This window comes from Cylas formicarius, unplaced genomic scaffold, assembly GCF_029955315.1.
Source record: "Cylas formicarius isolate icCylForm1 unplaced genomic scaffold, icCylForm1.1 PGA_scaffold_5__7_contigs__length_24384050, whole genome shotgun sequence".
NCBI classification, from domain to species: Eukaryota; Metazoa; Arthropoda; class Insecta; order Coleoptera; family Brentidae; genus Cylas; species Cylas formicarius.
Genome location: NW_026844341.1, coordinates 9,407,591 through 9,435,014, shown reverse-complemented (window position 1 = coordinate 9,435,014; position 27,424 = coordinate 9,407,591). Strand labels below are relative to the sequence as shown.

General features: G+C 35.0%; 1 protein-coding gene across 1 annotated transcript in view; it reads right to left on the bottom strand.

Moving 5' to 3' along the window:
* LOC132701695 (hemicentin-1-like) overlaps positions 1-27,424 on the bottom strand; it is a 579,646-nt gene that overhangs the window by 16,257 nt on the left and 535,965 nt on the right. Inside the window, exon 5 of the mRNA XM_060669811.1 lies at positions 22,997-23,047. Within this exon, the coding sequence (XP_060525794.1) occupies positions 22,997-23,047 (51 nt within the window). The remainder of the gene's footprint in view (positions 1-22,996; positions 23,048-27,424) is intronic.

Below are 27,424 nucleotides of genomic sequence, written 5' to 3'. Positions count from 1 at the left end.
TAATCGTAGTTGCGAGAGTGCTTGGATTTGCACACCTCTTGATTATGTGTTTTAGTATCAATCCATTTTACTAAAGCATTTGATAGGCTTAACCGCATACTTACATCACATGATCACATGATCAGAAGAAATGAACATGAAATTTAGATGATCCTCATTTGTGTCTTTCTTGTATTTTTTCGTTGGAGAGACCGGACGAAAAATATCAACTAGGATCAAATAACACACATTGATGAAACACACTCATGAAACCGGGCATAAAATTTTATTTTATAATCAGTTCTTCTACCAACGGAAAATCCGAAAGTCTATAGAAATCCATAAACAACCTAACAATCTTAATCGCGACTACGTGTCACCAATTTGGGAATCAGTCATCCGAGAAGGTTTTATACTCCTCATTAGCCCCCCCCCCCCCCGCCCTCAAGCAATATATAACCAGGTACAGAGTAACATACGAGCCAGTTTCAGTCAAGCTCTGAAGAAGCCAACCGGATGATTGGCGAAACGTCAGCAATTTCGACTAAGCAAAAACCGACGCAGGAGGAATCCAGAAGCTTTGTAAAAAGCGATAATTAAACCAGTTAGCATTTTTTTTCTTTACAGATGTTGTTTCCATTTACTCCAAAGATTACATACATATTGCTTAATTATAGTATCTTCTCTATTTCATTTTGTACACGGAGTCGTTCATTCAGTTTGTTTCAGTACATCAAAAAGTTCACCAGAAACTATGATATCCGGAGCTATAACAAAATATTTTTTACGAAAAGCTCAGCTTTGCTAACATTAAGGCAATACTTTTTTTAAGGTGACCATAAAATTGAAACAAAATTTCGCCACTGCGAAATTATTTGAGATGAAGTATCAATTATACCCAAATTTAAAGAAATTATTGCATTTTATTGGACACATCAGTTCAATTTTATCAATATTTTATTATAATTGACAAGCGCCTCACGCGAACTTGAAGACGCTAACTTACTCTCAGTGATATGAAGCACCAGCGTCAGATACAATTATTTTGAAGTGCTAAATTGGCACACCGTCATTCCCAAAAAAATAAATACATTTGTTTTGAGGTGTCAAGTCTGTGTGAATAGGTTTTCTGTAATCGAATGTGTCTAGAGCTTTCTTCCCATAAGCTTCCATAAATATATTTGCGATGACCGCTGAAAATTTCAGATTTGTTCATAAATTTGACAGTTACAAGACAAATATTCCAGACAAGTATTTTTCAATTAAGACGAAAATGTTTCATTCTAGATTCCCATATTCGAATAAATCTGAAATGACGTTGAGAATTTCAGGAATAGGGACTTTAGTAAAAGGGAACTCTACATCGAAACTAACCAGAATATCGTTTGTCCGTAGAATCGAGAAATTTTAGAGTCGTGAGTGAGTGAGATTTTTTCCGGATTTTAACAACAGCCATTAACGAAGGAAGATTCATAAGTTTACACTATTAATCAATTGAATACATTATTAGCAACTGTTAGGAAAAACGCAGAAAAATCTTTCTTTTGGTAACTCCTGGTCACTGAATAGTTTCGGAAACTTCGATAGAATTTAAATTAATATGCATAACTGAGTAAGTCGGTTAATAGATCGGAAGTTTGAAGTCTAATCGATAAGACGAGATGAGATGCTCGCCTTTTGGGGGCTGTGAATAGTTCATAAACTCCAATCAATAGCGCTGTAAGTCGGGTTAATAGTTTACACGATTATCGGTTAACGGCGGAAAACCATTTGTCGCTTGTCATATTTTTTATCCTTGATCTAGCACTAAGTATATAAAAAATGTTAAATAAAATCGCCGGAAACAACGGGTTCGCTTATTATCACAAAAAAATGTGACAACGAAATTAGTGTAATACTGACACTTACTAGAAGATTTTGTAAAGAATATGTATATATTATTAATTTTTACAAAATTTCATGTTTCCTAAGGTATTCACAAACATTTTTATGAACTTGGTATTAAAAATTTAGACTCAAAAAGTTGGCCAACTGACAAAAGTTACAGTCACAACAATCGACTGCACCCAAACTTGCGAGTAAGGTACAGTGCTTTTACAGATGTATGATTCGAGCCTAAATTGATGCATTAAAATTGATAATTTAGAAATATAATTAGAATGTAGAAACGAAGTTTTATATTTATATATTTCTTGTGTTTATATTTATTTTTTATATATTTTTAGTATATGTACTACGTGGATTTCACAGAGCAATCATTTTAAAAGATTAAGATGGCAGTTACGCTCCCTGGCGAATGGAAATCTGAAAATATTTTCCACGGTTTTCTTTGGACCGCTCAAAACGGTCAATTAAGATGACATGTTACTCGGTTTTGAATATGCCCCCTACTTACATGACATCGATTTTTTGTAAATTACTAACTGAAGCGAAGTTTAGTATTAACAACTTAAAGTAAACGTATACGTAAGTAAATAAGTATACGTAACCTAAAATAAACTAAGCAATAAGTAAATGTTTTTAGTGGAATGGATGAACCTGATGATTAATAATAAGTTATCAACGTTTGGTGTCAATTTTGTAAGGCTTAATTTTAACTCTCCTTGGCTGATTATGTCGAGTTCGTTTCTTTTTTCGTTAGGATATTAGTAACAGCTCTAAACCTTGGATCCACCAGATATGACGATTTAAAGGAAATTATCAATTCTTCCGCTAGATTCCGGGATAAGTTATGGGTATATTTTTTGCAGCCAGAATTGCTGATATCCGCTCTTAAACTGGATTTTAATTTCTTCCTTGTACTTTATTCAATCAGTTCTTCGTATATTATGATATTCGTTTCTTCTGTGGCATCACATGGGTCAATTATCCACAGTGGCATTACCATAGTCAAAACGTTCTCAAACCTAGTTTCAAAACCTGAATAAATCGCAATTAACAGTTGAACGTAGGTTGAAACGTCTTTGATCGGTATTACAACGCAACAGAAAGCTTGTCGATGAATTTCATAGACGGTACCGGGCTTTAGAGTTATTAAAAGCATTGGGATACGTTATTAATCTATTTAATAACCAGCAAGGTTGATCCGAGAACACCCAATCTTTGGGAGAAACTCATCATTAACAAAAGGTTGACAAGTCCCACCTGGGAAGAGTTTTGCAATTTTTAAACGATCGATGCAAACTTTTGGAAACCACTGAACTTAACGTAAAGGTTGAAAACAAATTCCAAAAAACATCTGATCAAACAAAACAAAGTTTCAATTCTGGGGAGAGAAACAAAAATCATATTCAATCATAACAATCATATTCAACAACGCAATCAAAACACTTTAAGTGCCTGTTTTGTAAAGATTCGTCTGTGCGAAAAATTCTTAGCGTTATCGCGATTATCTCAAATTACTCGAACTACTTGAGTTCAAATCATACCACTACAGATTGCGCTTTTCAGGGATGTAAAGTCTATTCGAAAAAACACAACACGATGCTTCATGTAGATACTAAATCTGAAAAATCGGAAAAAAATTCTGTTGAAAATTTAAAATCAACTTCATCTGAAAACACGCCAAAATTGGTAGGGTCAATAGTTAACCACAACATTAAAAATGAACCTGAAGAAATTCTCTTATCGACAGTGACACTTTTAATTCAAGATCGCGATGGAAATTGGCAACCCTGTCGCGCGCTACTTGATAGCGGATCACATGCAAATTACGTGACGCAAAATTTGATAAAGAAATTAAATTTTTCTTGCACTAAAATCAATATACCGGTTGTAGATGTATTCTGCGTTCTTAAGCAGTATAGCAAATCAAACGCGTGCTAAGGTAAAATCGAGTGAAAACAATTTTGAAAATGAACTAAAGTTTTTAATTCTCGATAAAATAACTGAAAAATTGCAAACTGTTAATTTTGACAAAGTCAAGTTAAATATTTCAAAGCATATTAAGCTTGCGGATAAACACTTTAACACATCTCAACAAATTGACCGTTTTTATGTCCACAGCGAATAAATTTAGGGGAAAATATACCATCTCTTCAGAACACCGTATTTGGTTTTATCGTTTCCGGTCCTTTAAATTAGAGTTTTAATGCAAAAAAGACTGTTTGTCATTAACATTAACATCGAGAAAGAAACTCTTTGCGAAAAAAGTATTTGGTGTCAAACGCGACAAGGCAAGACGCTTCATTGGAACATTACCTCTCCGAGAAACAGCAGGCAAAATCGCAACTCTCTTGATGCCGCTTTGAAAATGTTACATTCTATTGAAAGAAAGTTTAAACCAAATCCTGAATTTAAAAGTCATTATCTACATATTATGAGGGAATATGGATCACTTGGACACATGCAAAAAATTTCCGTTAATGAAAGTGAAGCATTTTATTATTTTTCGCATTAATTACTCCATGTAATTAATAATTCTAGCATTACAACAGCATTAAGGGTAGTTTTTGACAGATCGGTGCGTGTACACAGGACCACTTATTTTCAATACTACTTAGATTTCGAAAGCACAACGTTGTAATAACAGCTGACGTGGCGAAAATGTATCGTCAAGTTAAAATATCCGGGCATCAGCGTGATTTACAACGTATAGTGTGGCGCGAAAATCCAGAATCTCCAATTTCTCATTACGTTTTGACGACAGTGACGTACGGCACTGGTCCAGCTTCATTTTTTGCTACCGGAGCTTTACAACAAGCTGCTATCGAAAATCGTAAAAATTATCCCGATTCATCAGACGTAATTATGCGAGATTTTTACTGGCGTAGAACTGGCATCCAAATTAAAAACTGAAATCAATGAAATATTAAGTCAATATGGCTTTTTCTGAGGAAACGGACCTCAAACGTGGTTTAAGTAATTTAAAAAGAAAACTTTGATAGTATAGACAAATGTTATGTTCATGAAAAAGAAATAAAAAAGACTTTATGTTTGGTATGGCATGCAAATTTGGATGTTTTGAAATACGATGTCAGTAATTTCACACAATCCCAAAAAATCACTAAGCGATACATTCTTTCAAGCATATTTAATCCGTTAGCTCTAATGTCACCAATAATTATTAGCATTAAAATATTGCTTCAGAGACTTTGACAATGTAAACAAGATTGGCACGATCCAGTTTCTCCCGGCATTCTTAAGGAATGGCAAAGCTTTTCAGACGAAATACAATCTATCAATAACTTAAACATTAACCGACATGTATTATTACCACTCCAATGCTTATCGAAATGCATTGCTTTTCTGATGCGTCTCAAATTGCATATGGAGGGAGCTTGCATTTACTTAAAATCATTAAACGAAAACGGCAATGCACCACAAGACTGTTGTGCGGAAAATCGCGCCTAGTTTCTCTTTAAACACTTTCCATCCGAAGGTTAGAATTATGCGCAGCTCTTCTAGCAGCACAACTTTGCGAAAAGGTTCAGGAGGCTCTTAGGTTACAAATGGCTATCTTTATTTCTAAGTTCCTTTAAAATATTCGTAGCGAATCGAGTTGCTGACATTTAAAGCATAACGAACATTTCAAGACTCATGTTCCTATAAACCAAAATCCCGCTGACGTTGTCTCTAGAGGTGTCAGGCCGTCAGAGTTGATCAATCTCAAACTTTGGTGGTTCGGTCCCGAGTGGCTTTCGAATGATAAAAAATCATGGCCTTAAGCAAAAATTAAGAAATCGGATATTCCCGAAAAAAGGAATACTAAAACAGTTTTAACAATTACACCCGCAAAAAGTTCTGAGATTTTTCGAAAACGGAAATTTTGGAAATACAGGCGTTGAAAAATCAGGTCGATCAGTGTTACTTAGAGACTAGCACCAGCGGAAATGTTTTCCGAAGAACTTGTCGATATAAAAAGTAATAAACCCTTATCAAAAAAATCAAAATTATTATCATTGAAACCTTTCATCAATTCTTGCGGCTTACTGCGAGTTGGTGGTCGATTAAAAGAATCAAAGCTCATTTTTAATCAAAAACATCCCGTACTATTATCTCCAAACCACCCACTAACTAGATTAGTTGTATTAAATGAATATCGCCACTATTTGCTTTCGGGTATTCTTTCCTTGTTAACAAACATTACGCGAAAAATATTGGATAATACATGGGCGCAGAGTTATTCGTAGCATCCTCAAGTCTTGCTTGACATGTTTCTAAATTAACCCAATTAACATTAGATACCAAATGGGTGAGTTATCCTCAAATCGTGTAACACAAAACCGACCATTTCAGATAGGCGGTGTTGATTTTGCTGGTCCCTTCCAAATTAAGGACGGAAAACTGCGAAACAGGGCCATCATTAAGGCATATCTCTGCATTTTTATGTTTTACGACTAAGGAAGTTGTTGGTTGTCCTGATAGCCAATCGTGGCACAAATTTCATTGGTGTCAATAACGAACTTAAACAAATTGTACAAAAAATTCCTGAGTTTGTAGAGGATCGTGATGTATCTAATTTTCTCCTCATCGTGGGGGTTTGTGGAAAAATGCCGTTAAACAAGCGAAATATCGTTTATTGCGGGTTATGACAAAAACTGTGCTTACGTTTGAAGAACTTTCTACGTTGTTTGCTCAAGTCGAAGCAGCACTAAACACTTCACTCATAACACTATTATCCGAAGATCCTTCTGACCTTTCCGTTCTAACCCCGGGTCGTTTCCTGATGGGTCAACCTTTGTTTCCTTACTTCAGCATGACTTAAGTGGATTGCCTTCAAATCGGTTGAACCAGTTTGAGAACCTTCAGAAAATACTTCAACTATTTTGGAATAATTGGTCTCGTGACTATCTTCTAAACCAGATCAAAATGCAAGTCAACTATCCAGATTGTTGATAATAATCTTCCCCCGTTATATTGGAAAATAGGAAGAATTATATTGATCTTCATCCTGGCAAAGACGACATAACTCGAGTAGTTTCCATCAAGACCGTTACTGGTACTACAACGCGTGAGGTGCAAAAAGTGTGTCTTCTTCCGATAGAGACCTAAAGTGTAAAGGTGTGTGTGTGTGTAACAAACAAAATTTGTGTTTGAAAACTTGGGTTTTCAAAGGCCGCCGGTATGTTCGGTATTACAATGCAACAGAGGACGCGCGTGACCCGGCTTCGCGAGTCCTTCGTAGGCCGCCGGCCCCTGGAATGTTTTGATCTAATGCCGATCCAGACCGGTCGAAACAGTTCGATGAATCTCTGGCAAGAAGTCGCGAAAAAGAGCTGGAGTCAGCCTTCATCCACCGGGCTATGTAATTAATTTAAAGAATGTTACTCCTTTGTTTTGTTTAAAAAATGTAACCGTGTATTCAACTAATTGAAGAGATTCATGCAATATAACTTTCAAATTTTTAGCAACTAAATATTGCCGATGGATAACGTAATGTCTTGCTAACACTCCTGACACATTTTGTTTTAAACGACTTATAAATCCACGATAACTACTGATATTATATTTGATAAAGTGATTGCTTTTTCGACGAAGTACCGGTTTTCAAAGTTCTTGGTAAGAGCAGTTCTACGTAGATTTCTTGATTCATAACAAAACAAATAATTACACAAGAAGCTTTAAAATATCAGAATTTATTTCTTCAATGCCTCTTTCGACAGTATTGTTGCTTAATGATATTAAATGCAGGTTTGTGAAAAACAGTTTTTGAAACCTGTTCAATGGCTGGCAAAATTACTTCTCTCCGATGGTTTGCGGTTTTCCAGATTTTGCTATAAGTAGCGAGACATTGTAAGATTCCCGAATATCATCATCGTTTCTTTGTGACTTCGAAACCAACATTCTGTCCAGCGCGAGTCTGTTCTGAAGATTATATTTGACAGTTTGAAAGTATTTCAAATCTTTATCTGTTTTTTCAGGGCGACATCTTTCCAGATGATGGTTTCATAGCGTCATTGCCAAAAACTTTTGCATAAAAGACGTATTCAAATAATCAGCAGCTCTATGTTAAAAAATCAAAGTCAAATTTAAATCGCGTGGTCTTAGATATTATAGCAGGCATAGGCATACAGCCATTTCACATGAGTGTGAGAAGGGGAATGTTATGAATGTTACTTAGGGTTTTGATATGATTGAAATTTGAAAGTGAACACAAAAAAGGTAAAATAAAATATTACATAATGAATAATAATAAATAATTAACAAAATAAAAATTCAATGCAAGTTATTTAATAAATGACCGGCAAGGTCGTAAATAAGTAGTTTAATTCAAAAATAATGTTATTTAATATGCTTTCTATATGTCAACTTTAAATTCTATGATAAAGCAAAGAAACACACAAAGGAGAGTATGTATTGAAAAACAAAACTATTGGGGAGTACTCGTATATTTTATCATGATTTCAATATTAAACAACTAATAACTGAAGTCATATTTGGCGCAATTTATCTGTCTTTGCTAATTGGGGGTCCGTATAGACCACTTTGAAAATCACTGCTGTAAACGAACCTATTAATGTTTATAAAATTTAAGAAAATTATTTGAAAAGTGTCTCTTTAATTTGATCTATTGTGCAATAATCAATTTGCTTTTACTCAAGATTTTAATGCTAATGATACAATAGTGGAGCTCACTAAGAAAATTGCTAATCATCTGAAAGGTAAGTGATTAAAATATTTATTGCAAAATACTATTAATTTTTGTTATAATTGTAGGTATATACAGTGTTCATCTTCAGCCGCTAAGAGTAATACAAAATGCTGCCTTAAAAATTAAGTTTTAAACACCGTAATTTTGCGTTGCTGCCATAGTATAGGGTGTTTTTTTTCGATGTATAGAACTTTAAGTTGGCATTACTGTTCAAGATGGCGACCGATTTAACAGCTGTCAAGTGATTTAATTTCAGTTTGGTTTGGAAATTCATGATGAACAACGCTTGCAGATAGTGCAATTTTATTTCGAAAATAATGGTTCTGTGCGGAATACGCGCACTACGTCCATTTTATCGTCGACAAAATCGTCCATCAGAGCAGTTAATTCGATTAACCATGGAACGTTTTCGCACCACGTTTACTCTTATTGATAACTCGTATCCCCAGAGACGCCGTACGGTGCGTACAGAAGAAGCTATTGCTGCTGTAGAACGTAGCATTGAGGAAGACCCGAATGAGTCCATCCGCCATCGAGCACAGGAGTGGGATCTGTGTCAATCCACTTTATGGAAGATTTTGCGGAAGGATATTGGTTTACGTGCTTACAAAATCCAATTCGTGCAAGAATTGTAACCAAACGAGCATCAAGTAAGGCGTAGATTCGTCGAATGGGCCCAAAACGAGAATGCCGTTGTTCCCGATTTTCATAAGTGAATTTTGTTTAGCGATGAAGCGCACTTCTGGTTGAATGGCTACGCCAACAAACAAAACTGCCGCATTTGGAGCGAAGCTAATCCTCAAGTGCATTTCGAAACACCGTTATCATTGGTCCGCATTTCTTGAAAAACGATGATGCCCTGTAACGTTCTACAGTCAATGGTGATCGGTATAGAGCTATAATTACTAACTCTTTAATTCCTGCATTGAATAACCATGATGCCCAGGAGATGTGGTTTCAACAAGGCGGCGCAACATGTCACACAGCTCGTGCCACAATAGATTTATTGAAAGACACGTTTGGTGACCTCCTAATTTCACGTTTTGGACCTGTGAATTGGCCTCCATGATCTAGTGATTTAACACCGCTAGACTACTTACTGTGGGGCTATGTTAAGTCATTGGTCTATGCGGATAAGTCACAAAGGCTTGACCACTTGGAAGACAACATTCGCCGTGTTATTGCCGATATACGGCCACAAATGTTGGAAAAAGTCATCGAAAATTGGACGTCCAGATTGGACTACATCCGCGCCAGCCGTGGCGGTCATATGCCAGAAATCATTTTTAAAATGTAATGCAAGAAGATTATCTTTCGGATAAATAAAATTCATGTCAATCGAATAATCCATCGTTGTTTTATTGCAACTTAAAGTTCTATACATCGAAAGAAAACACCCCTTATATATTTTCTAGAGAAAAGCTATCCTTTGGATAACTCTTGCCTGTTTGCTTGGTGTGAATACTTTTTTAAACTCAGATGTCTTATGTCGCAGATGTAACTTATGTTTTGAAATAACTAAATCTTAATAGAAAAATTACCAGCGGCGAATTATTAAATTGATGTCGCGGTAGCTCCAGATCACGGCGTTATTGCCCAGCGTCCATTAGGACGGAAAAAACTTTTACAAAAGTTGACCGTTAACACTGACGAAATTGGAAACCGGAACGTTTGCGATGGCGGCTTAATGGAGCATAAAAAGTTTTATTGCAAAACAGAAATAGACATCACGGCGAAATCCTAATTAATCCCTGACAGTAGAGCGGGCAGTAAATTTTAATTCTCTACCGTAAATTGCGCGGTCATATAAGAAATATATAAAACCCCCCCGGAGTGACGTGCAATCTTAGAGTGTCCAATGATGTTCTTTTACAAGCAAAGAATTAGTGGTAAACTTTTATTACAAAAAATTAGTGATATTTTACTAAAAGCGAGCGCCATCAAATAACTGTTCATTATTGTTGTTTTGAAACTAATGTTTGAAGTGCATTGATTTATGCTATGTTTGGAAACAATAGAAAGTGGATTTTGGTGAATAAAACTTATATGAACCCGGCGTTGCTTCAGGTCTCTCTCTCTCTCTCTCTCTCTCTTTGGCCCATTTCCCTAAGAAGGGATTAGTGACAATGATGCTCTTGAAACAGTGGTTATGGTATTGTGCCATTCCGTTTTATTCCGAGCCATGATTACGGCTTCATGGAGGCCATGGCCGATAAGATCCTTGGTTTGATCTCTCCATCTTTTGGGTGACCTTCCGCGCGGCTTCCTTCTACCTTTCCTTCGACTATTAGTAGTTGCAGCGAGTCCGTTCTTCTTGAAATATGGCCAATGAATGTTAGAAAGCTTCGATTTACCATCTTTGACAGATTTAGTTCAGTATATAGTTCTTGTAGAACGGACTCATTTGTACGGTGGGCCGTCCAGGGAATCCGTAACAGCCGTCTGTACGCCCATATTTCAAAGGCATCTATCCGCCTTGCATCGCTCTTCTTGATCGTCCAGGTTTCAGCTCCATAAGTGGCAATCGGGAACACAAGTGAATTCAACAATCTTAGTTTGCTGTTTTTAGTGATGGCTGTATCTCTCCAGATCTTACTTAACTTAGTTACGGCTGTTCGAGTTAGTGCAATTCTTCGCTTTATTTCACCTTCGCATGCACCGCTATTGTCAATTAAGGATCCCAAGTACAGGTACTTATTCACCACATTTTTTTGGTTTTGCCGATCTACAATCATGACATTAGTTTTGTTTGGATTTAATTTCAATCCAAATTCTGCACTGGTTTCCTGGAGACGGTGCATAATAAATTCCATTTCTTCTACACTAGATGTTATAATTAGTGTGTCGTCGGCATATCTCAGATTGTTGACTTTTCTTCCCCCTACAGATATGCCACCCTGCCAGTTAACCAGAATGTCCCGCATTATGTATTCGGTGTATTTGTTGAACAGTAAGGGCGAGAGAACATATCCTTGTCTGACACCCTTCATCGCTTGAAACCTGTTTGATGTGACATCGTTGATTCTTATCAGATCGTAATTATGTTCATGGAGCTGTCGGATAAGGATTATTAGGTGGTCAGGGACCCCCATTTCTTTGAGTATTTGCCACAGTTTTGTCCATTTTACCAAGTCGAAGGCCAGGGAGTAGTCGACAAAACAGAGGTACATTGTTATGTTAAATTCTCTAGCTTTCTCAATTAGTTGTCGTACGTTTCCTATTTGTTCTCTCGTACCCTTACCCGGCATAAAACCGGTTTGTTCTTCTGCAATCTGGGGTAGTAGATATGGTCTAAGTCTGTTATTAATGATCTGTAGGAGAATTTTGCATGCATGGGGTATTAATGCAATCATGCGGTAGTTATTGCAGTCTGCTGGGTTACTCTTTTTATACAGTGGAATATAAAGTGAGCCGCACCATTCGCCTGGCCAAACTCCTGTCTTCCAAACTCGATTACATATAAAATGTAAAACTTCAACTACAGGCTGTCCTTTTGACTTTAGTGTCTCTGCAGCTATGCCATCTATGCCTGAACTTTTTTATTGTTTTTGAGGCTCTTTAAGGCACATTCAACCGCCGATTTAAGAATCCCGGGTTCGTGTTCAGTAAGTGTAGAATGGTTTACGGTGTTTAAGGGTCCATCATCGTTGTAAAGTTTATTGCAGTATTTCCGCCAGACCTCAGCAATGCCTTCCGGATCGGTAGTCGTTCTATCATTTTCGTCCTGTATAATTTGTGTGCGAAATTTAAACTCACGAGAGAGGTATTTTACTTTATTGAACAGTTCCCTAGATTCGTTGGTTGCGGAGTGCTTTTCTATTTCCATGCAGATTTTATGAATGTGTGCGTTTTTATCCTGTCTACAGCTGATTTTTATTTCTTTATTGATGTTTTTTTATCAGATATTGTTGCTGGTAAGGCTTTTAGGTGTTTTCGTGATTCCAGCAAACTGACAGTATTATCAGATAACCAAGGGTTGGGTTTTATCTCCGTCTTACCAGGTGTACAGCTTTTTTTGACTATTTCATTTATCCAAGTTCTAGTATCATTCCAAATTTCTTGTACATCGTCTTTTTGTCTAGGCATTTCGACAGAGCTCAGTGCTATCATTATTTTCTCAGTAGAGGGTATTGCACACCTTGTCGTCTTGTTTACTTTCACTGCCCTTAGTTTGCGATGAAAGCTTGCCACTAAGAGTTTATGATCTGATCCACATTCCATGCCAGGTCTTGTTTTAACATTGGTAATAGAGGACCGCCATCTACAGCTTATTAAGATATAATCAATTTGATTTTTCGTTTTTTGATCGGGCGATGTCCACGTTGAAAGTCGTCTAGGGTGGTGTTTAAACATGGTGTTTGCGATATTGAGATTGTTGTCTATTGCAAATTGAATTAGTCTCTCTCCTCGAGCATTTCTGTGTCGAAGCCCATACCTACCCAGGACACTCTGTAAGTTGCTGGTCTTTCCAACCTTTGCAATGAAATCGCCTAGGATGATTAAGGGTTCTTGGCTTACATTGTCTAAACCTGACACGAAAATCTGATGGTCATTAGTTGTGAAATGTGAAGAATCAAGCTTGGCACGTTTTTTTTTTATATTCACCTTAATTATCAACATCGCCTTTAGGGCTGAAATTTATAGCTGTTTTTTATGAGATGTCCCCAAATTGTTCATATAGAAAATACTCTTTCTGCAGCAGGCAAATATAAAATATATCCCATTACAATAGAAAGGTTTTCATGCTGCACTATCTTGGCGCGAATGTGTTTGAATATTTCCACCCAACGCGTTTTCGTCGAAACATTTAAATTATACCATTCCGTTATTTTTTGTAATGTATTTAGAAATTAATCAAAATTCGTCAAAAACTTTACAGTCAATATACAGTGGGTCCCACTCGAGAACTGTACACCTTTGTGAAATCTTTGTTTATGGTTCGATTTTGATAAATTTTTTTGTTGGATAGATCTTTGAAAAATGCACTAAAAATTTATTTTGCTTATTGCGCTTCAACTTAAAGTCATGGATAACTGGAACTATTTAACAAACGAGAGAGACGAGAGAAGTAATATTAAGGAGCTAAAAAAAATAAATGTTATAAAAGTCATGGCCAAAGAGGACCAATTTTTGATGTCAAATATCGAGAAGAGCTATTAGGGATTTTTTAACGAATAAAATGTCAACGAGTTCTTATTCACGACTACATAAAAAAAACTTATTATACTAATCTCAATTTCAATTTTTTAAAATTGTCAACAGACTCGTATTTATCACTATCTAAAGGTAGTGCTAGACCAATGACCCAAGTTTTTATTGTTTTAAAAAAATTAATATTGTAAACCTTGTAAATAACGATTATTTTGTATCTGATTTTAAGATCGTACAAATTTTAATTATAAGATATTTATTTTTTAGTATCATCTTAAAACAACAGCAGTAATGAATCTTGGTATTCAAAAGATGTAAACAAAATTAAAATATATAGTAGCGAGTGAATTTGACAGTCGAATATTCGCTTCTCTAAATCCTTTTTAATTAGAAAAATACAGCATATCTTTGTCTTTCAGTGGAATCTATCCAACACAAACAAAATGATCAACATTGAGTCATAAATCAATATTCTACAGGAGTAATGTTTAAGCGAGGCGCCGGAGATATTTCGAGCACCCTGTATTCGAACTTAGTCTCAGTTGGCCATGATTTCAAGTTGAAAAATAACTAAAACAAGATTTTAGAACATTTTTCACAGACCTATCCGACAATTTTTTTTTTATCAAAATCGAACCGTAAACAAAGATTTTGCAAGAGTTCTTAAGGGGGACACACTGTATTGGTTTTCAATTAATACATCCCGAGATTTTTGATAGTCTGTTCACTGTTCACTATATTCCGGGATATCACTTCGAACACTCGGAGCGCGAGCATTGAAGATGCCAAGTGAGATTTTGGCGAAACGTCTGCAGTTCCAGTCGGATGCAGGATTCCAGTCGGAGTTCAACGAGCGAACGGATGATATCCCGGAGTATAGTGTCATCATATATATATATATATATATATATATATATATATATATATATATATATATATATATATATATATATATATATATATATATATATATATATATATATATATATATATATATATATATATATATATATATACAGGGTTTTTCACTTAAAACTCCGCACTCCAATAAGTCCAAAACGAAAAGAAATATTTAATTTATGTAAAAAGTAGTCAAAGTGTGGGGTCAAGTAGATATTTCCTAAAGTTTAAAAAATTCGACGCCTGCAAAGAGCTGGGCGTCGCGACGCGTCGAAAAATTATTCGATTGCAGAGACTTTGCAAATACGCGCATACAAAAGTACATATTATTTAAAAACTTTTTTGTTATTTACTCAAACTTATTTACTTTACCCGTTTCTAAGTTATACCGATTTAAAGTAAACATTTCTTGATTAATAAAAAATGTGATTAACGCTTATTTTTACAAGTATGCCATGAATGTTAGTTACTATGGCAACCATTGTTATCGCAGTTGTTTTAAGTGCAATTACAAACGTAAGTTGTTATTGCTGTATCAAAAAATTGTCACAAGAAATATCCAAATTTGTTCGATTTAAAAAAACTAAGAATTATTATGTGAAAATGGTGCAATTTAGCAATGAGGAAAAAGTAGACATGTTACTGGTGTTTGGAGAATGCAGATGCAATTGTAGAGAAGCAAAAAGAGTTTACGCACGGCGTTATCCGCATAGAAGAGTCCCCGATGCAAAAACCTTTTCAAGTTTATGTAAAAACTTAAGAGAATATGACAGCTTCATAAAACCTAAAAGAGATAGGAACAGGACGGCTGCAAATGATGAAAATACTTCTGCTGTAATTCAGCAGGTTGATAATAACCCCAAGATATCCCTATCAGAGATAAAAGAAAATACCGGTGTTACCATAAGTTCTTCGTGGAGAATTCTACATAGAAACTCTTTTCACCCGTACAAAAGTAAACTAGTTCATAAACTAGAACCAGGCGATTATGCTAGAAGAATGTATTTCTTAGCGACATTGTCCGATTTGTATTGCCAAGATGCAAATTTTCTCTCGAAAATTTTATGGAGCGACGAAAGTCGATTTCAAAATAATGGAATCGTTAATAGACACAACTGTCGTTTTTGGTCCGAAAACCATCCTCGTTGGATTACAGAAAGAGGTAACCAACGAATTTTTAGTATCAATGTTTGGTGCGGCATATTAAATGGATTCCTTATTGGACCTTACTTTTACGAAGGAACTTTAAATGCAGATCGCTATTTAAGATTTCTTCAAACTACACATCCGGAACTATTAGAAGAAGTGCCTCTTGACACTAGAATGAATATGTGGCTACAGCAGGATGGAGCGCCTGCACATAATGCCCAAATAGTAACGAGGTATTTGAACCGAGAATATCCCAATAGATGGTTTGGTACTAATGGACCGGTAAGGTGGCCGGCGAGGTCCCCGGACATTACACCACCAGATTATTTTCTTTGGGGCTACCTAAAAAACGTTATCTATGAAGAACCTATCGAAGATATGGCTTATCTCATTAACAAAATTAGTGCAGCGTGTGCCGCTATCACAAGAAGGACTCTCCTACAAGTGACCCAAGCTCATCTGTTAAAAGTTTTTGATAGTTGTGTTCGAGCAGATGGACATAATTTTGAACAAAATTTTTGAAATGTCTTATTATGTAGTTAATTGCAATAATAATTTTGGTTATTGTAGGTATTTTACTCTTTTTTCATTTATTTATCATGTTATCAAAACTAAATCGATAAAAAATAATAAATAAAATCATACTAAAATAGTTGAAATCTATTGTTTGTAATTGCACTTAAAACAACTGCGACAACAATGGTTGCCATAATAACTAACATTCATGGCATACTTGTAAAAATAAGCATTAATCACATTTTTTATTAATCAAGAAATGTTTACTTTAAATCGGTATAACTTAGAAACGGGTAAAGTAAATAAGTTTGAGTAAATAACAAAAAAGTTTTTAAATAATATGTACTTTTGTATGCGCGTATTTCCAAAGTCTCTGCAATCGAATAATTTTTCGACCCGTCGCGACGCCCAGCTTTTTGCAGGCGTCGAATTTTTTAAACTTTAGGAAATATCAACTTGACCCCACACTTTGACTACTTTTTACATAAATTAAATATTTCTTTTCGTTTTGGAGTTATTGGCGTGCGGAGTTTTAAGTGAAAAACCCTATATATATATATATATATATATATATATATATATATATATATATATATATATATATATATATATATATATATATATATATATATATATATATATATATATATCTACTCTTATAGATTTATTTCTGATTAAATTAAGAATAGATAGCATGAACGCCATACAAATTCTTATTAAATAAATTGTGTCATTTTGGGACACTGTTTGGGTTCGCCTCAGATTCGATTTTAGGTGAAATCTATCGATGACTTTTTATTTAAAATAACAGAAGTCATTGCATTGCTAATTTTGGGTTTTACAACGACAAGTAATCAAGGAAAAGAAGAAAGAAATCGATCATTAAAGAGAAACTATTATGAAGGAAACATGTGTGAGAAATACAACACATGTAGAATATTCGTTGATTCTTATCGATCAATATTATCTCTCATCTTCGCTTCGCCGTACGCTAACCGAATGTCATTTGAGGTAGCAAGTAATTCAATTACTTAAAGTAACTGTTATTTTCGGTTTAATCTCTCGAAACTAGAAACCCCTCTGCGTAATGAATCAATTCTTGATCCCCTACGGAATATATCACTACTGCGTGGGGGAAGTGCCTAAACGAGGTGATAATTGTGGCTAAAGGGGAAAATAGAATGCTCGGCGAGGAAGGGAATTCCAAATTATAAATTATACAGTAAAAATCGATTTTAATCGCAATCGCTTCGGAGGGAGAATGGTTATTTCCACGCTTGCATTGATTATATACTTTTTAATGGAAACAGCCCCCTCAAACTTGCGCTATTTCCAATTCGTTGTGAACAACTTCCAATTGGTGTTGTATTGCTTGGTTCATACATGGACTTGAATGCAGTCTTGACTTTGTATTGTTTCGCTAATGGCCTAATCTTGGCTGATGGCACGTATGGCATCGTCAAGACTTTCTGCTATCTACATCGACTGATGCTTCGTCAGTGTATATTTTGATTGTCTTCTGCATGGTGTTTGGTTGATTCCAAATAGCTAGACTCGAAATTTAAATACTTCCTGGTATGTGTACGTTTCCAATATACAAAGAATCTAGGACATGTATTCTTCTTCTGTTCTTCTATTTCACAACGGTAAATTTAATGGACGGTCGCAAAGAATTAAGATGATCGAGAAAGGAATCTAGCCGTCTATCGGTTCCCTTCCAGATGATATTCAAGAAAAACAATTCGAATGTCGATACTATCGGGCTCAACTTGGCTCGTCAATATTTTTATGAAATTTTTATGACTCAATGGCAGACGAAGAGACGCGATGGCATCTCCTCATGTGTCACTTTAAAAAGTAATTTTCCTATTGCTCGTTGAGCAACATCATTGAGTTACTGAGTCCACTGAGTAACAGTAAAATTTTTACTTTTTACATTACGGAGACTCTTTCATTTTAATTCCTACTCTCTTTTTGAAATGTTTGCATAAGGTTAGTCGTAAGTCGCTATAAAAACTCACCGTCTCACCGTTACAAATTAAAAATAAGCCACACACACATGAACAAGAACTTGCAAGAATCGTATAGGGTAACTCGTTCCCATAAAAGAAAATCATAAGAATTCTATACACTTACACTACACTTTTGTTATATATTTGTGCGGATATAAAGGGTGTTTTTTTTCGACGTATAGAACTTTAAGTTGGCATTACTGTTCAAGATGGCGACCGATTTAACAGCTGTCAAGTGATTTATTCTCAGTTTAGTTTGGCAATTTATCATGAATAGACTCACGCCTGAACAACGCTTGCAAATAGTGCAATTTTATTTCAAAAATAATGGTTCTGTGCGGAATACGTACCGCGCACTACGTCCATTTTATCGTCGTCAAAATCGTCCATCAGAGCAGATAATTCGATTGCCCATGGAAAGTTTTCGCACCACGTTTACTCTTATTGATAACTTGCATCTCCAGAGACGCCGTACGATGCGTACAGAATAAGCTATTGTAGAGCGTAGCATTGAGGAAGACCCGAATGAGTCCATCCGCCATCGAGCACAGGAATTGGATCTGTGTCCATCCACTTTATGGAAGATTTTGCGGAAGGATCTTAGTTTACGTGCTTACAAAATCCAACTCGTGCAAGAATTGAAGCCAAACGATCATCAAGTAAGGCGTAGATTCGTCGAATGGGCCCAAAACGAGATTGGCGTTGTTCCCGATTTTCATAAGCGAATTTTGTTTAGCGATGAAGCGCACTTCTGGTTGAATGGCTACGTCAACAAACAAAACTGCCGCATTTGGAGCGAAGCTAATTCTCAAGTATATGTCGAAACACCGTTACATCCAGAAAAACTGACTGTTTGGTGCGCTTTATGGGCTGGTGGAATCATTGGTCCGTACTTCTTCAAAAACGATGATGGCCAGAAAGTTACAGTCAATGGTGATAGGTATAGAGCTATGATTACTAACTCTTTCATTCTTGAATTGAATAACCATGATGTCCAGGAGATGTGATTTCAACAAGACGTCGCAACATGTCACACAGCTCGTGCCACAATCGATTTATTGAAAGACACGTTTGGTGACCGCCTAATTTCACGTTTTGGACCTGTGAATTGGCCTCCAAGATCTTGTGATTTAACACCGCTAGACTACTTTCTGGGGGGCTATGTAAAGTCATTGGTCTATGCGGATAAGCCACAAACGCTTGACCATTTGGAAGACAACATTAGCTGTGTTATTGCCGATATACGGGCATAAATGTTGGAAAAAGTCATTGAAAATTGGACGTCCAGATTGGACTACATTCGCGCCAGCCGTGGCGGTCATATGCCACAAATCGTATTTAAAATGTAATGGCGCAAGATTATCCATCGGATAAATAAAATTCATGTCAATCGAATAATCCACGTTGTTTTATTGCAACTTAAAGTTCTATACATCGAAAAAGAACACCCCTTATATAGGAGCTTGACCTGAAAGATATAGACGGTGTCTCCGCATGGAAGATTTTAAAGGACAATTAATATCTGTGGTATATTTTACAGAGTACAACGGGAATATATTTTAACAGCAACAGATTTGCTTGTAAATAATTGTTTATTAAAAGCTTCCCTAGGCAGAAGGATATTAAAAAGTCAATGAAAAGGAGAGTGAAACCCAGCGGAATTATGGCCTAAAGGCAGTATTTATAAGTCTTCAGTGATTATATTTGGAAATTATAATCTAATCGATTATATTAAAAGTGTATCATACCAAATTGTAAGTGTGATTAACCAAAATGCCTCTTTAATACTTTTCACGGGCGCCATTGACCTTGAAAAATAAGTTTAAAATTTTTTTTTTGGGAAAGCAAAATGCTACCCGATTAAACTTTGATTTAAATACTTCCTTGTCTTCAGTTCCATGCCTTTAACACTACAAGCGTTATCTGTTCCTCTGCCTGTTAATTTCATTCTAAATTTGGGGCTTCAGCAAAATCTGACTGCGCCAGATGTTTGACTTTCTTAGCCATATTTAATTCTAGATATTATCAACATCTTTGAGCATTGCATGTAACAGTGTTGTCCTCGCCAAAAATAAATTTCCGAAAATAATAGATAAATGACACATTTTAATTACAATTGTAATAAAAATAAATACCAACGAAATATGTAGATTTCGCGTGTTTTTTGCCTTACCTATATTTATCCTCAGTACCTGAGGAAATGGATGAATTTCTGAATTCAAAAATCATCAACATTTATCATTGTTTTCCCCGTAACGCAAGATGCATCGACCGCGTGAGTGAACACAACATTTTCCGCTGGCAAAAAGGGATTACGGAAATGGAAAACGTATACAGCGTATTTCCGATGAAAAGCTGGATAATAATTTTTATATTTTCGTCTATAGTTACACAAAAGTCGAGGTACGGGGCGCAATAAAAGCAAGAACGGGGGGGCAGAGCAAACAATGTGAGTAGCGCTAAAACTGCTCTTTGATATAACTTTCTGTTTATTTTCACTCTATTGTCTCGTCGGATAAGGGCATTATATTTCGTTATGTTTCGAGATGGGAGATCGGTAGAATGAAAACGCGAAAGAATTCAAAGGACGAGGGGATGAAAAAAAAATAGAAGTAGGGCGGGGAAGGGGCGAACTTGATTCGATTTGCTTTTTTATACGGCATTGAAAAAGCTTATTCGGGGTTCGTCGATTGAAATGTTCTAATTAAAAAGGACCTCTATACGGAGCTTAGGAACTTTGCTAAAAAAGTGATCCACAGGTAAAGAAAAAGTGTACAATGGGTATTAGGGGAAACGGAAGTAAATTTGAAAAAAAGAAGTAAATCATCCAAAAGGAAATGCTGGCTTGTTATCCTGAATTTTTGAACTAGGTTTCTACAAAAATATCTAATAATATCCATGGCATAAAGTGCTATTTTAAAAAAGAAAAAAAAGTTGGATTGGGGCAAAAGGTTCCGCTTTGCAGGTAGTTATTAATGTCTAGGTATACTGAATTTACCAAATAAAATTTTAATTTGTTATTTAGGATGTCAAAGGAAATTTAAAATCAAATTAAAATATTGTTTTTCTACTCCCGTCTGTAAAATACCTAATTACACACCGATCTAGAGTGCGGGAAGCGTCACTTCACCACGTCAGTTTCGTTTCCCACGGATCCGAGCCACTTCGGACATTTCCGGGATATTACGGCACGGGTTTGGAATCGGATGTTTTCAGAGATTTTACCGCACGGCTTGAATCTTGACGTTTGTTAATTCTGACGGTCATGGTAGTGAACGTAACCGTGTTCTTTTGCCAAAAACTAACGGTAGTAGAAAAGGTATAGTATGCAACACGTTTGGTAATAGTATATTATGCAACAAGTGCGGTAAATGGCATTTGACTTACGAGTTTATTTGACACGAGCGGAGCGAGTTTTTAATAAACGAGTGTGTTAAAAAGTTTACCGAATGTATTGCATACTATACTTTTTCTACGACCGTTAGTTTTTGGGTACACTTCCGCAAAACAACACGAATACATTCACTGACATGACCGTCAGAATTGACAAAAGTCAAAATTCAAAGCGTGGGAAATATCTCCGAAAACATCCGATCGCTCCCAAATCCGTGCGGTAAAATCCCGGAAATGTCCGAAATGGGTCGGATTCGTGGGAAACGAATCTAACGTGGTAAAGTGACGCTTTCCGTTCGCTAAATCAGTGAGTAATTAGGTATTTTACAGACGGGAGTAGAAAAACTTTTTAAGGCACGAGCTTATATGGCACGAGCGGAGCGAGCCGTTTACCATACTTGTGGCATAATATATTATACTTATCTAAATTATTTTTTTGCATTACAGAAAGGTGCCAAATTACCCAGTAACTGACATTGGTCAGATTTGATATCATTGATATATCAACTAGGACAGTAATCAATTGCTGGAGACTAACTAATTTTATTAAATATAGATTTATTTTATTATTGAAACGTAGAAAACCATTTAAAAATATCTCTTTTGACTGTCTGTTCAGATTGCCTATCGTTTTAATTAGTTTAAATTTGTTAAATATTTATTACCTTAAATACATCTTATTAAAACCCATCGTAATCCTGTGCCTAGAAAAAATCAACCCATTGGGAACAAAGAATACCTAATATTGATAATTGATTGATTAATTGATTAATTAGATCAGTTACTCTTCAACTATTGAATAATTTTGATTAATTGACTAATCCTAATTATTAAATAAAAGTGAGGGAAAATAATACATTAATTGAAAATGTGCTAGGGTATCAAAATATAGTAATTTCAGCTACAGGTTAATTTTATTTATGGAGCATTAGACATTAATACAAATACTAGGTTAGGATAAAGTTATTGAGATGCCGTTATCATTACTTTGTTGAACACTTCTTTGACTATCTATTGATTTTATTAATTGATTAAGTATTATTATTATTAAGTATTATTTATTATTATTAAGTAACCGTACGAAAAGCTCATTTCATCGACTTATATTAAAATGTACCGCACAAAATAGATATGAATTTATCACAGCTTCAAAAATCATTTTATTCGGACACCATATATGTATATTATTATATTACTTTTAAGCGCTCACGACAATTAAAGCTTGCTTTTTATCGGTTTTCTATGTTAAAGAAACACCAATAACACAAATAACTAAAACACAAAAAGCGGCTTCTAAATGTACCTTTGTTCGTGTTTCTTGTGTCTTGATGAGTTGCTGCCAGTGACGGTAAGTCTGCAACAGAAAACCAATAGAAAACAATCTCTCTCGCGTCATTGTAGCATAGTCCGGGAGCTGGCGATGGAAATAATTTTTTCGCCACCTTTCGAAGATTCGTGTCTCAAAAAATTAAGAAAAAAGTGTATCAATTAACCAAACAGAACTCAGTGACTGAACCAAAACCAAACTAACCAAAATTATGACATGAATATCTCGTAACATTTTTGATATACAACTTGGATAAAACTATTTGGTATTGTCAGATAGAGAAAGGATATATAAGGATATATAACGTCAAAAATTTAAAAATCTCAAAATTATAAATGAGCGAGATATAAAACTTTCAATATATCTCCAAACAAGACTGCATTAAGAAGTTTGCTTAAATTTTCTAAAGAAAAATTTTGTCACTATTAAGTACATTGCGCATTAAACTTCCAATATATCAATAACTTTGAACTTATGCCTGCATTCTCTTCTATCACTTTAAAGTTTGGGGTTGTGCAGCTTCACTAATAATAACGCTGACATTTTCTTCTTCCTTTCTTCCAAGGCTACTTCTATAGATAATATTGAGCTTATGTGCAACACAAAGCTGTTCTTTTACGACAAGATTTTCATGTCGCAATTGGTTAAGTATCTAGATCTAGATAAGTGCCAAGTCAAATGATACATTCTTCCATGATTTCTTTGTATTTTTTTACCATTGCCCCATTGTTGGATAACCACATTTTCCGCGTTCTGTGAACGGAAGGCTTATAATTTGTCACCAGCTGCCGGACTAATACACAGAATCGGGTGTTAAAAGTCGCGTCCAGCTTCATTCAGCAATCTATTTTTCGAAGTAGTACCTAACCGGACGTAGATTGTTAAGTAATGTACTCTGTGTGCCTTTTCTAGAAACAAAAGATGTTGCCGGATGATTTCGCCATTTCGGTAACCATTTCTATGTTAAACACCCTGTATCGTAATAAGATGATAGAAATGAAATCATATACATTTTTCATTTTGCAAAAAATATATATTTTAAGGTACGAGCTAAAGTTATGTTTTTTTTATGGTACACCCTGTATATACAGAGTTGTTCGACATACAAAATACAAGATTTTCAAAAACTTTTACTTTTCGGACTGTAAAGTGTCCAAATTTCAATTTTTTGAATGAAACTTTCGGTATAATCATGTGCAAAAATAAGTGTACGAGGGTCACTTGGAAAGTTTCAGATCTCAACAATGAAAACGGCGGCACTAGTTACTAAAAGCTAGTAATCGTGCATTATTTGATAATTAATAACCAAAGTTTCGGCCATTTTGGACGCCTGGTTTTCAGTTGAGAGTCGATGTGAGTATTGTCGTGATAATGGAAAAAAATGAGTATAGAGTTGTTTTAGAATATTTTTTTGTAATAATAATAATAAAATTAATAACAACCTTTGTTATATCTGTGGTAGTTATGTCGTAGTAAAGCTAAGGCAAACTATAATTTCTTTTGTGAAAAATAAACGCTTATTATGGAGTAAAACTTGGCGAACAAAACAAGTCTTGGACTCCTCATACTGTTTGTTCCGTTTATATTGAATCATCAAGAAACTGGCAAAAAGGTAGGAAACAATGTTTAAGCTTTAGTGTTTTGGCATGGCGAGATCGTAGGAATCAAAGTGATGATTGCTATTCTCGTTCGTATTATGTTTAATAATAATAATAATAATAATTTAATAATAATAATTTTAATAATAAAAAGAAGAAACAAATTGTGTATCTCAATCTTGACTTTGCTATTCGACCAGTTCCTCATGGACCACATATGCCGATACCCACCACCCCAGAAGAACTGGAAAACATCATATCGCCATCTAATTCTGATCCGAATGACTCAGATTTCATACCAGATTTCAGAGAACCGAAAGTGTTTAACCATAGCGAATTAAAATATTGTAATTGTATATTTGCACCTTGCGAGGGATGCATCCGAATTGTTAGCGTCCAGGCTAAAGAAACTTATGAAAATTTAAGACTTGTTTGAAAGAAGATAAATTACTTTGTGGTGACACTAAAGTGCTGTGTATGCTCTTAGGACAACAGGAGGGTTATACAAAATTTACATGCTTTGTGAGTGGGATGGTCGGTCAAGACATTGACATTGGACTGAAACAGGATGACACTCTAGAAGAAGCCTTACACCTGGTAGCAAAAAGGTATTAAGATATATCTTAGTTAACCTCAAAAAAGTTTTACTGCCCTCTCTTCATATCAAACTTGGCATGATGAAGCAGTTTGTTAGAGCCTTAGACAAAAATGGACAGAGTTTCAAATATTTGTGCGAGAAATTTCCAACATTTTCAAATTCACAAATTTCCAAGAAGGTATATTTGTCGGGCCGCAGATACGAAGATACGAACAAAGATTTTCAAAACACAATGAGCAATTTCGAGAAAAACGGCTGGGTTTCATTTAAGGAAGTAATTGATAAGTTTCTTGGGAATCCTAACGACGAAAACCACGAAAGTATTGTTTAGAATATGTTACAATGCTTTCATCATCTAGGTTGCAATATGAATTTGAACGTGCATTTCCAGTTTTCACACTTGAACTATTTTCCTAAAAAACTTGGAGCAGTTAGCTAGGAATATTAAGGAAATGGAACGGCGAATGTCCAGACAACGCAGCTTTCTGACAAAAAGACGAACATTTCACTGAAAATAGTCTGAGAGGTTCTTTTTCACTTTTTTAACTAGTATTCCACTTTTTACTGAATAAAAAAAATAAATTATTTTAAAAATATCGTTTTTTTTTTCTTTAATATTTGCAAAAAAAACTTACGGGATACAAATAAACGCATAGAATTTTTGAAATCAACCTACCAAAATTATATTAAATATATTTTCAAAATAAGAACATCTGTCAAAAACTTTTTTGTAGGCCTGTGTGATCGATGATGATGATCGATGATTCTATGAGCCTACATGAAATTTAGTAAGGGAAAAATATATATAGAAATAACCAGCAAGTTCTAGATATTAAAAATAAACTAAACATTTTACTTATACTATCTAGAATTTATACTTATTTTAAATCGCTCTATAACCAAACAAAAAAAGAAAATGGCAAACTCTTAAAAACATTCAGAGCTGAAGAATATAGACAGAAGATTGAACAATAGAATAGAACAAAATGTAACAACAGTAATCTTCAAATGCAAGGTGATCCTACGAAAGTAGCAAATCGTTATAATGAGTATTTATTATCAATTACACCCGATCTAATCAAAAAATCAGAGCCTAAACAATTCAGTTGTAAAATACCAATTAACAACCAATGTCACCAGATGAAGCTACTTAAATAGCTAATAAAATAAAGAATAAGCACAGCAGTGGTTATGACGAAATACCTACAAGCATAGTTAAATTATCAGTGCCTTATATTAACAATGTTCTCAGTCATTTATTAAACAGTTTCAAATATGGAATTTTTCCAGATCAATTAAAAACAGCTGTAATCAAGCCATTATATAAGAAGGGTGACCCGGAAGAAATGGATAATTATAGACCAATCGGTCTTCTTTCTGGTTTTTCAAAAATATTTGAAGTAGCAGTATGTGGTAGATTGGTAGATTTCTTCATTGACTGTAACTTGTTTAGAGACCATCAGAGACCGTCTGGCAAATCCACTGGAACGGCACTTTTTAAGTTTACTAAAACAATTCTAAAACATATCGGAAATGACGGTATGCCACTTGGCTTTTTTTTGGATTTATCAAAAGCCTATGACTGCATCAACAGGGATCTACTCCTTAAAAAATTAGAATTGTATGGTGTCCGAGGACAAGTGCTCGAACTGTTTAGATCCTATTTATCGAATAGAAAATAGTCTGTGAAAATTATGAAAAATGGACGCCCTCACTACTCACAATCTAATAGTATCGCACAAGGCAGTATACAAGGACCAATTCTATATATAATATATAAAAATGACATCTATTCGATTACAGGACTAAATAATGAAAGCATTTTGTGTTTTGCAGACGACATAAACTTACTTGTGGGAGGTACAGATATTACTCAGGTTCTGAACAATGGTAGTAAGTTGTTGGAAAAGCCGACAATTGCTTTAAAGAAAACAAATTAATTTTAAATAAAGATAAGTCACACGATATTTTGTTTCTAATAAAACAGTCTAAATTGCATAAACCACCCCATTCGGAATGTGATAAGCATGTTATCAATATAGTAGATAGTGTAAAGTTTTTAGGGGTAAATATAGATTAGTTTGTAGACTGGAATGAGCATATTGATAGTTTAATAAAACGGTTAAATTCTGTTTGTTATGGAATTAAAGTAGTTAGAAGTTACATGTACTACAATACAAAAAATATATATAATTTGCCAATTTTCTG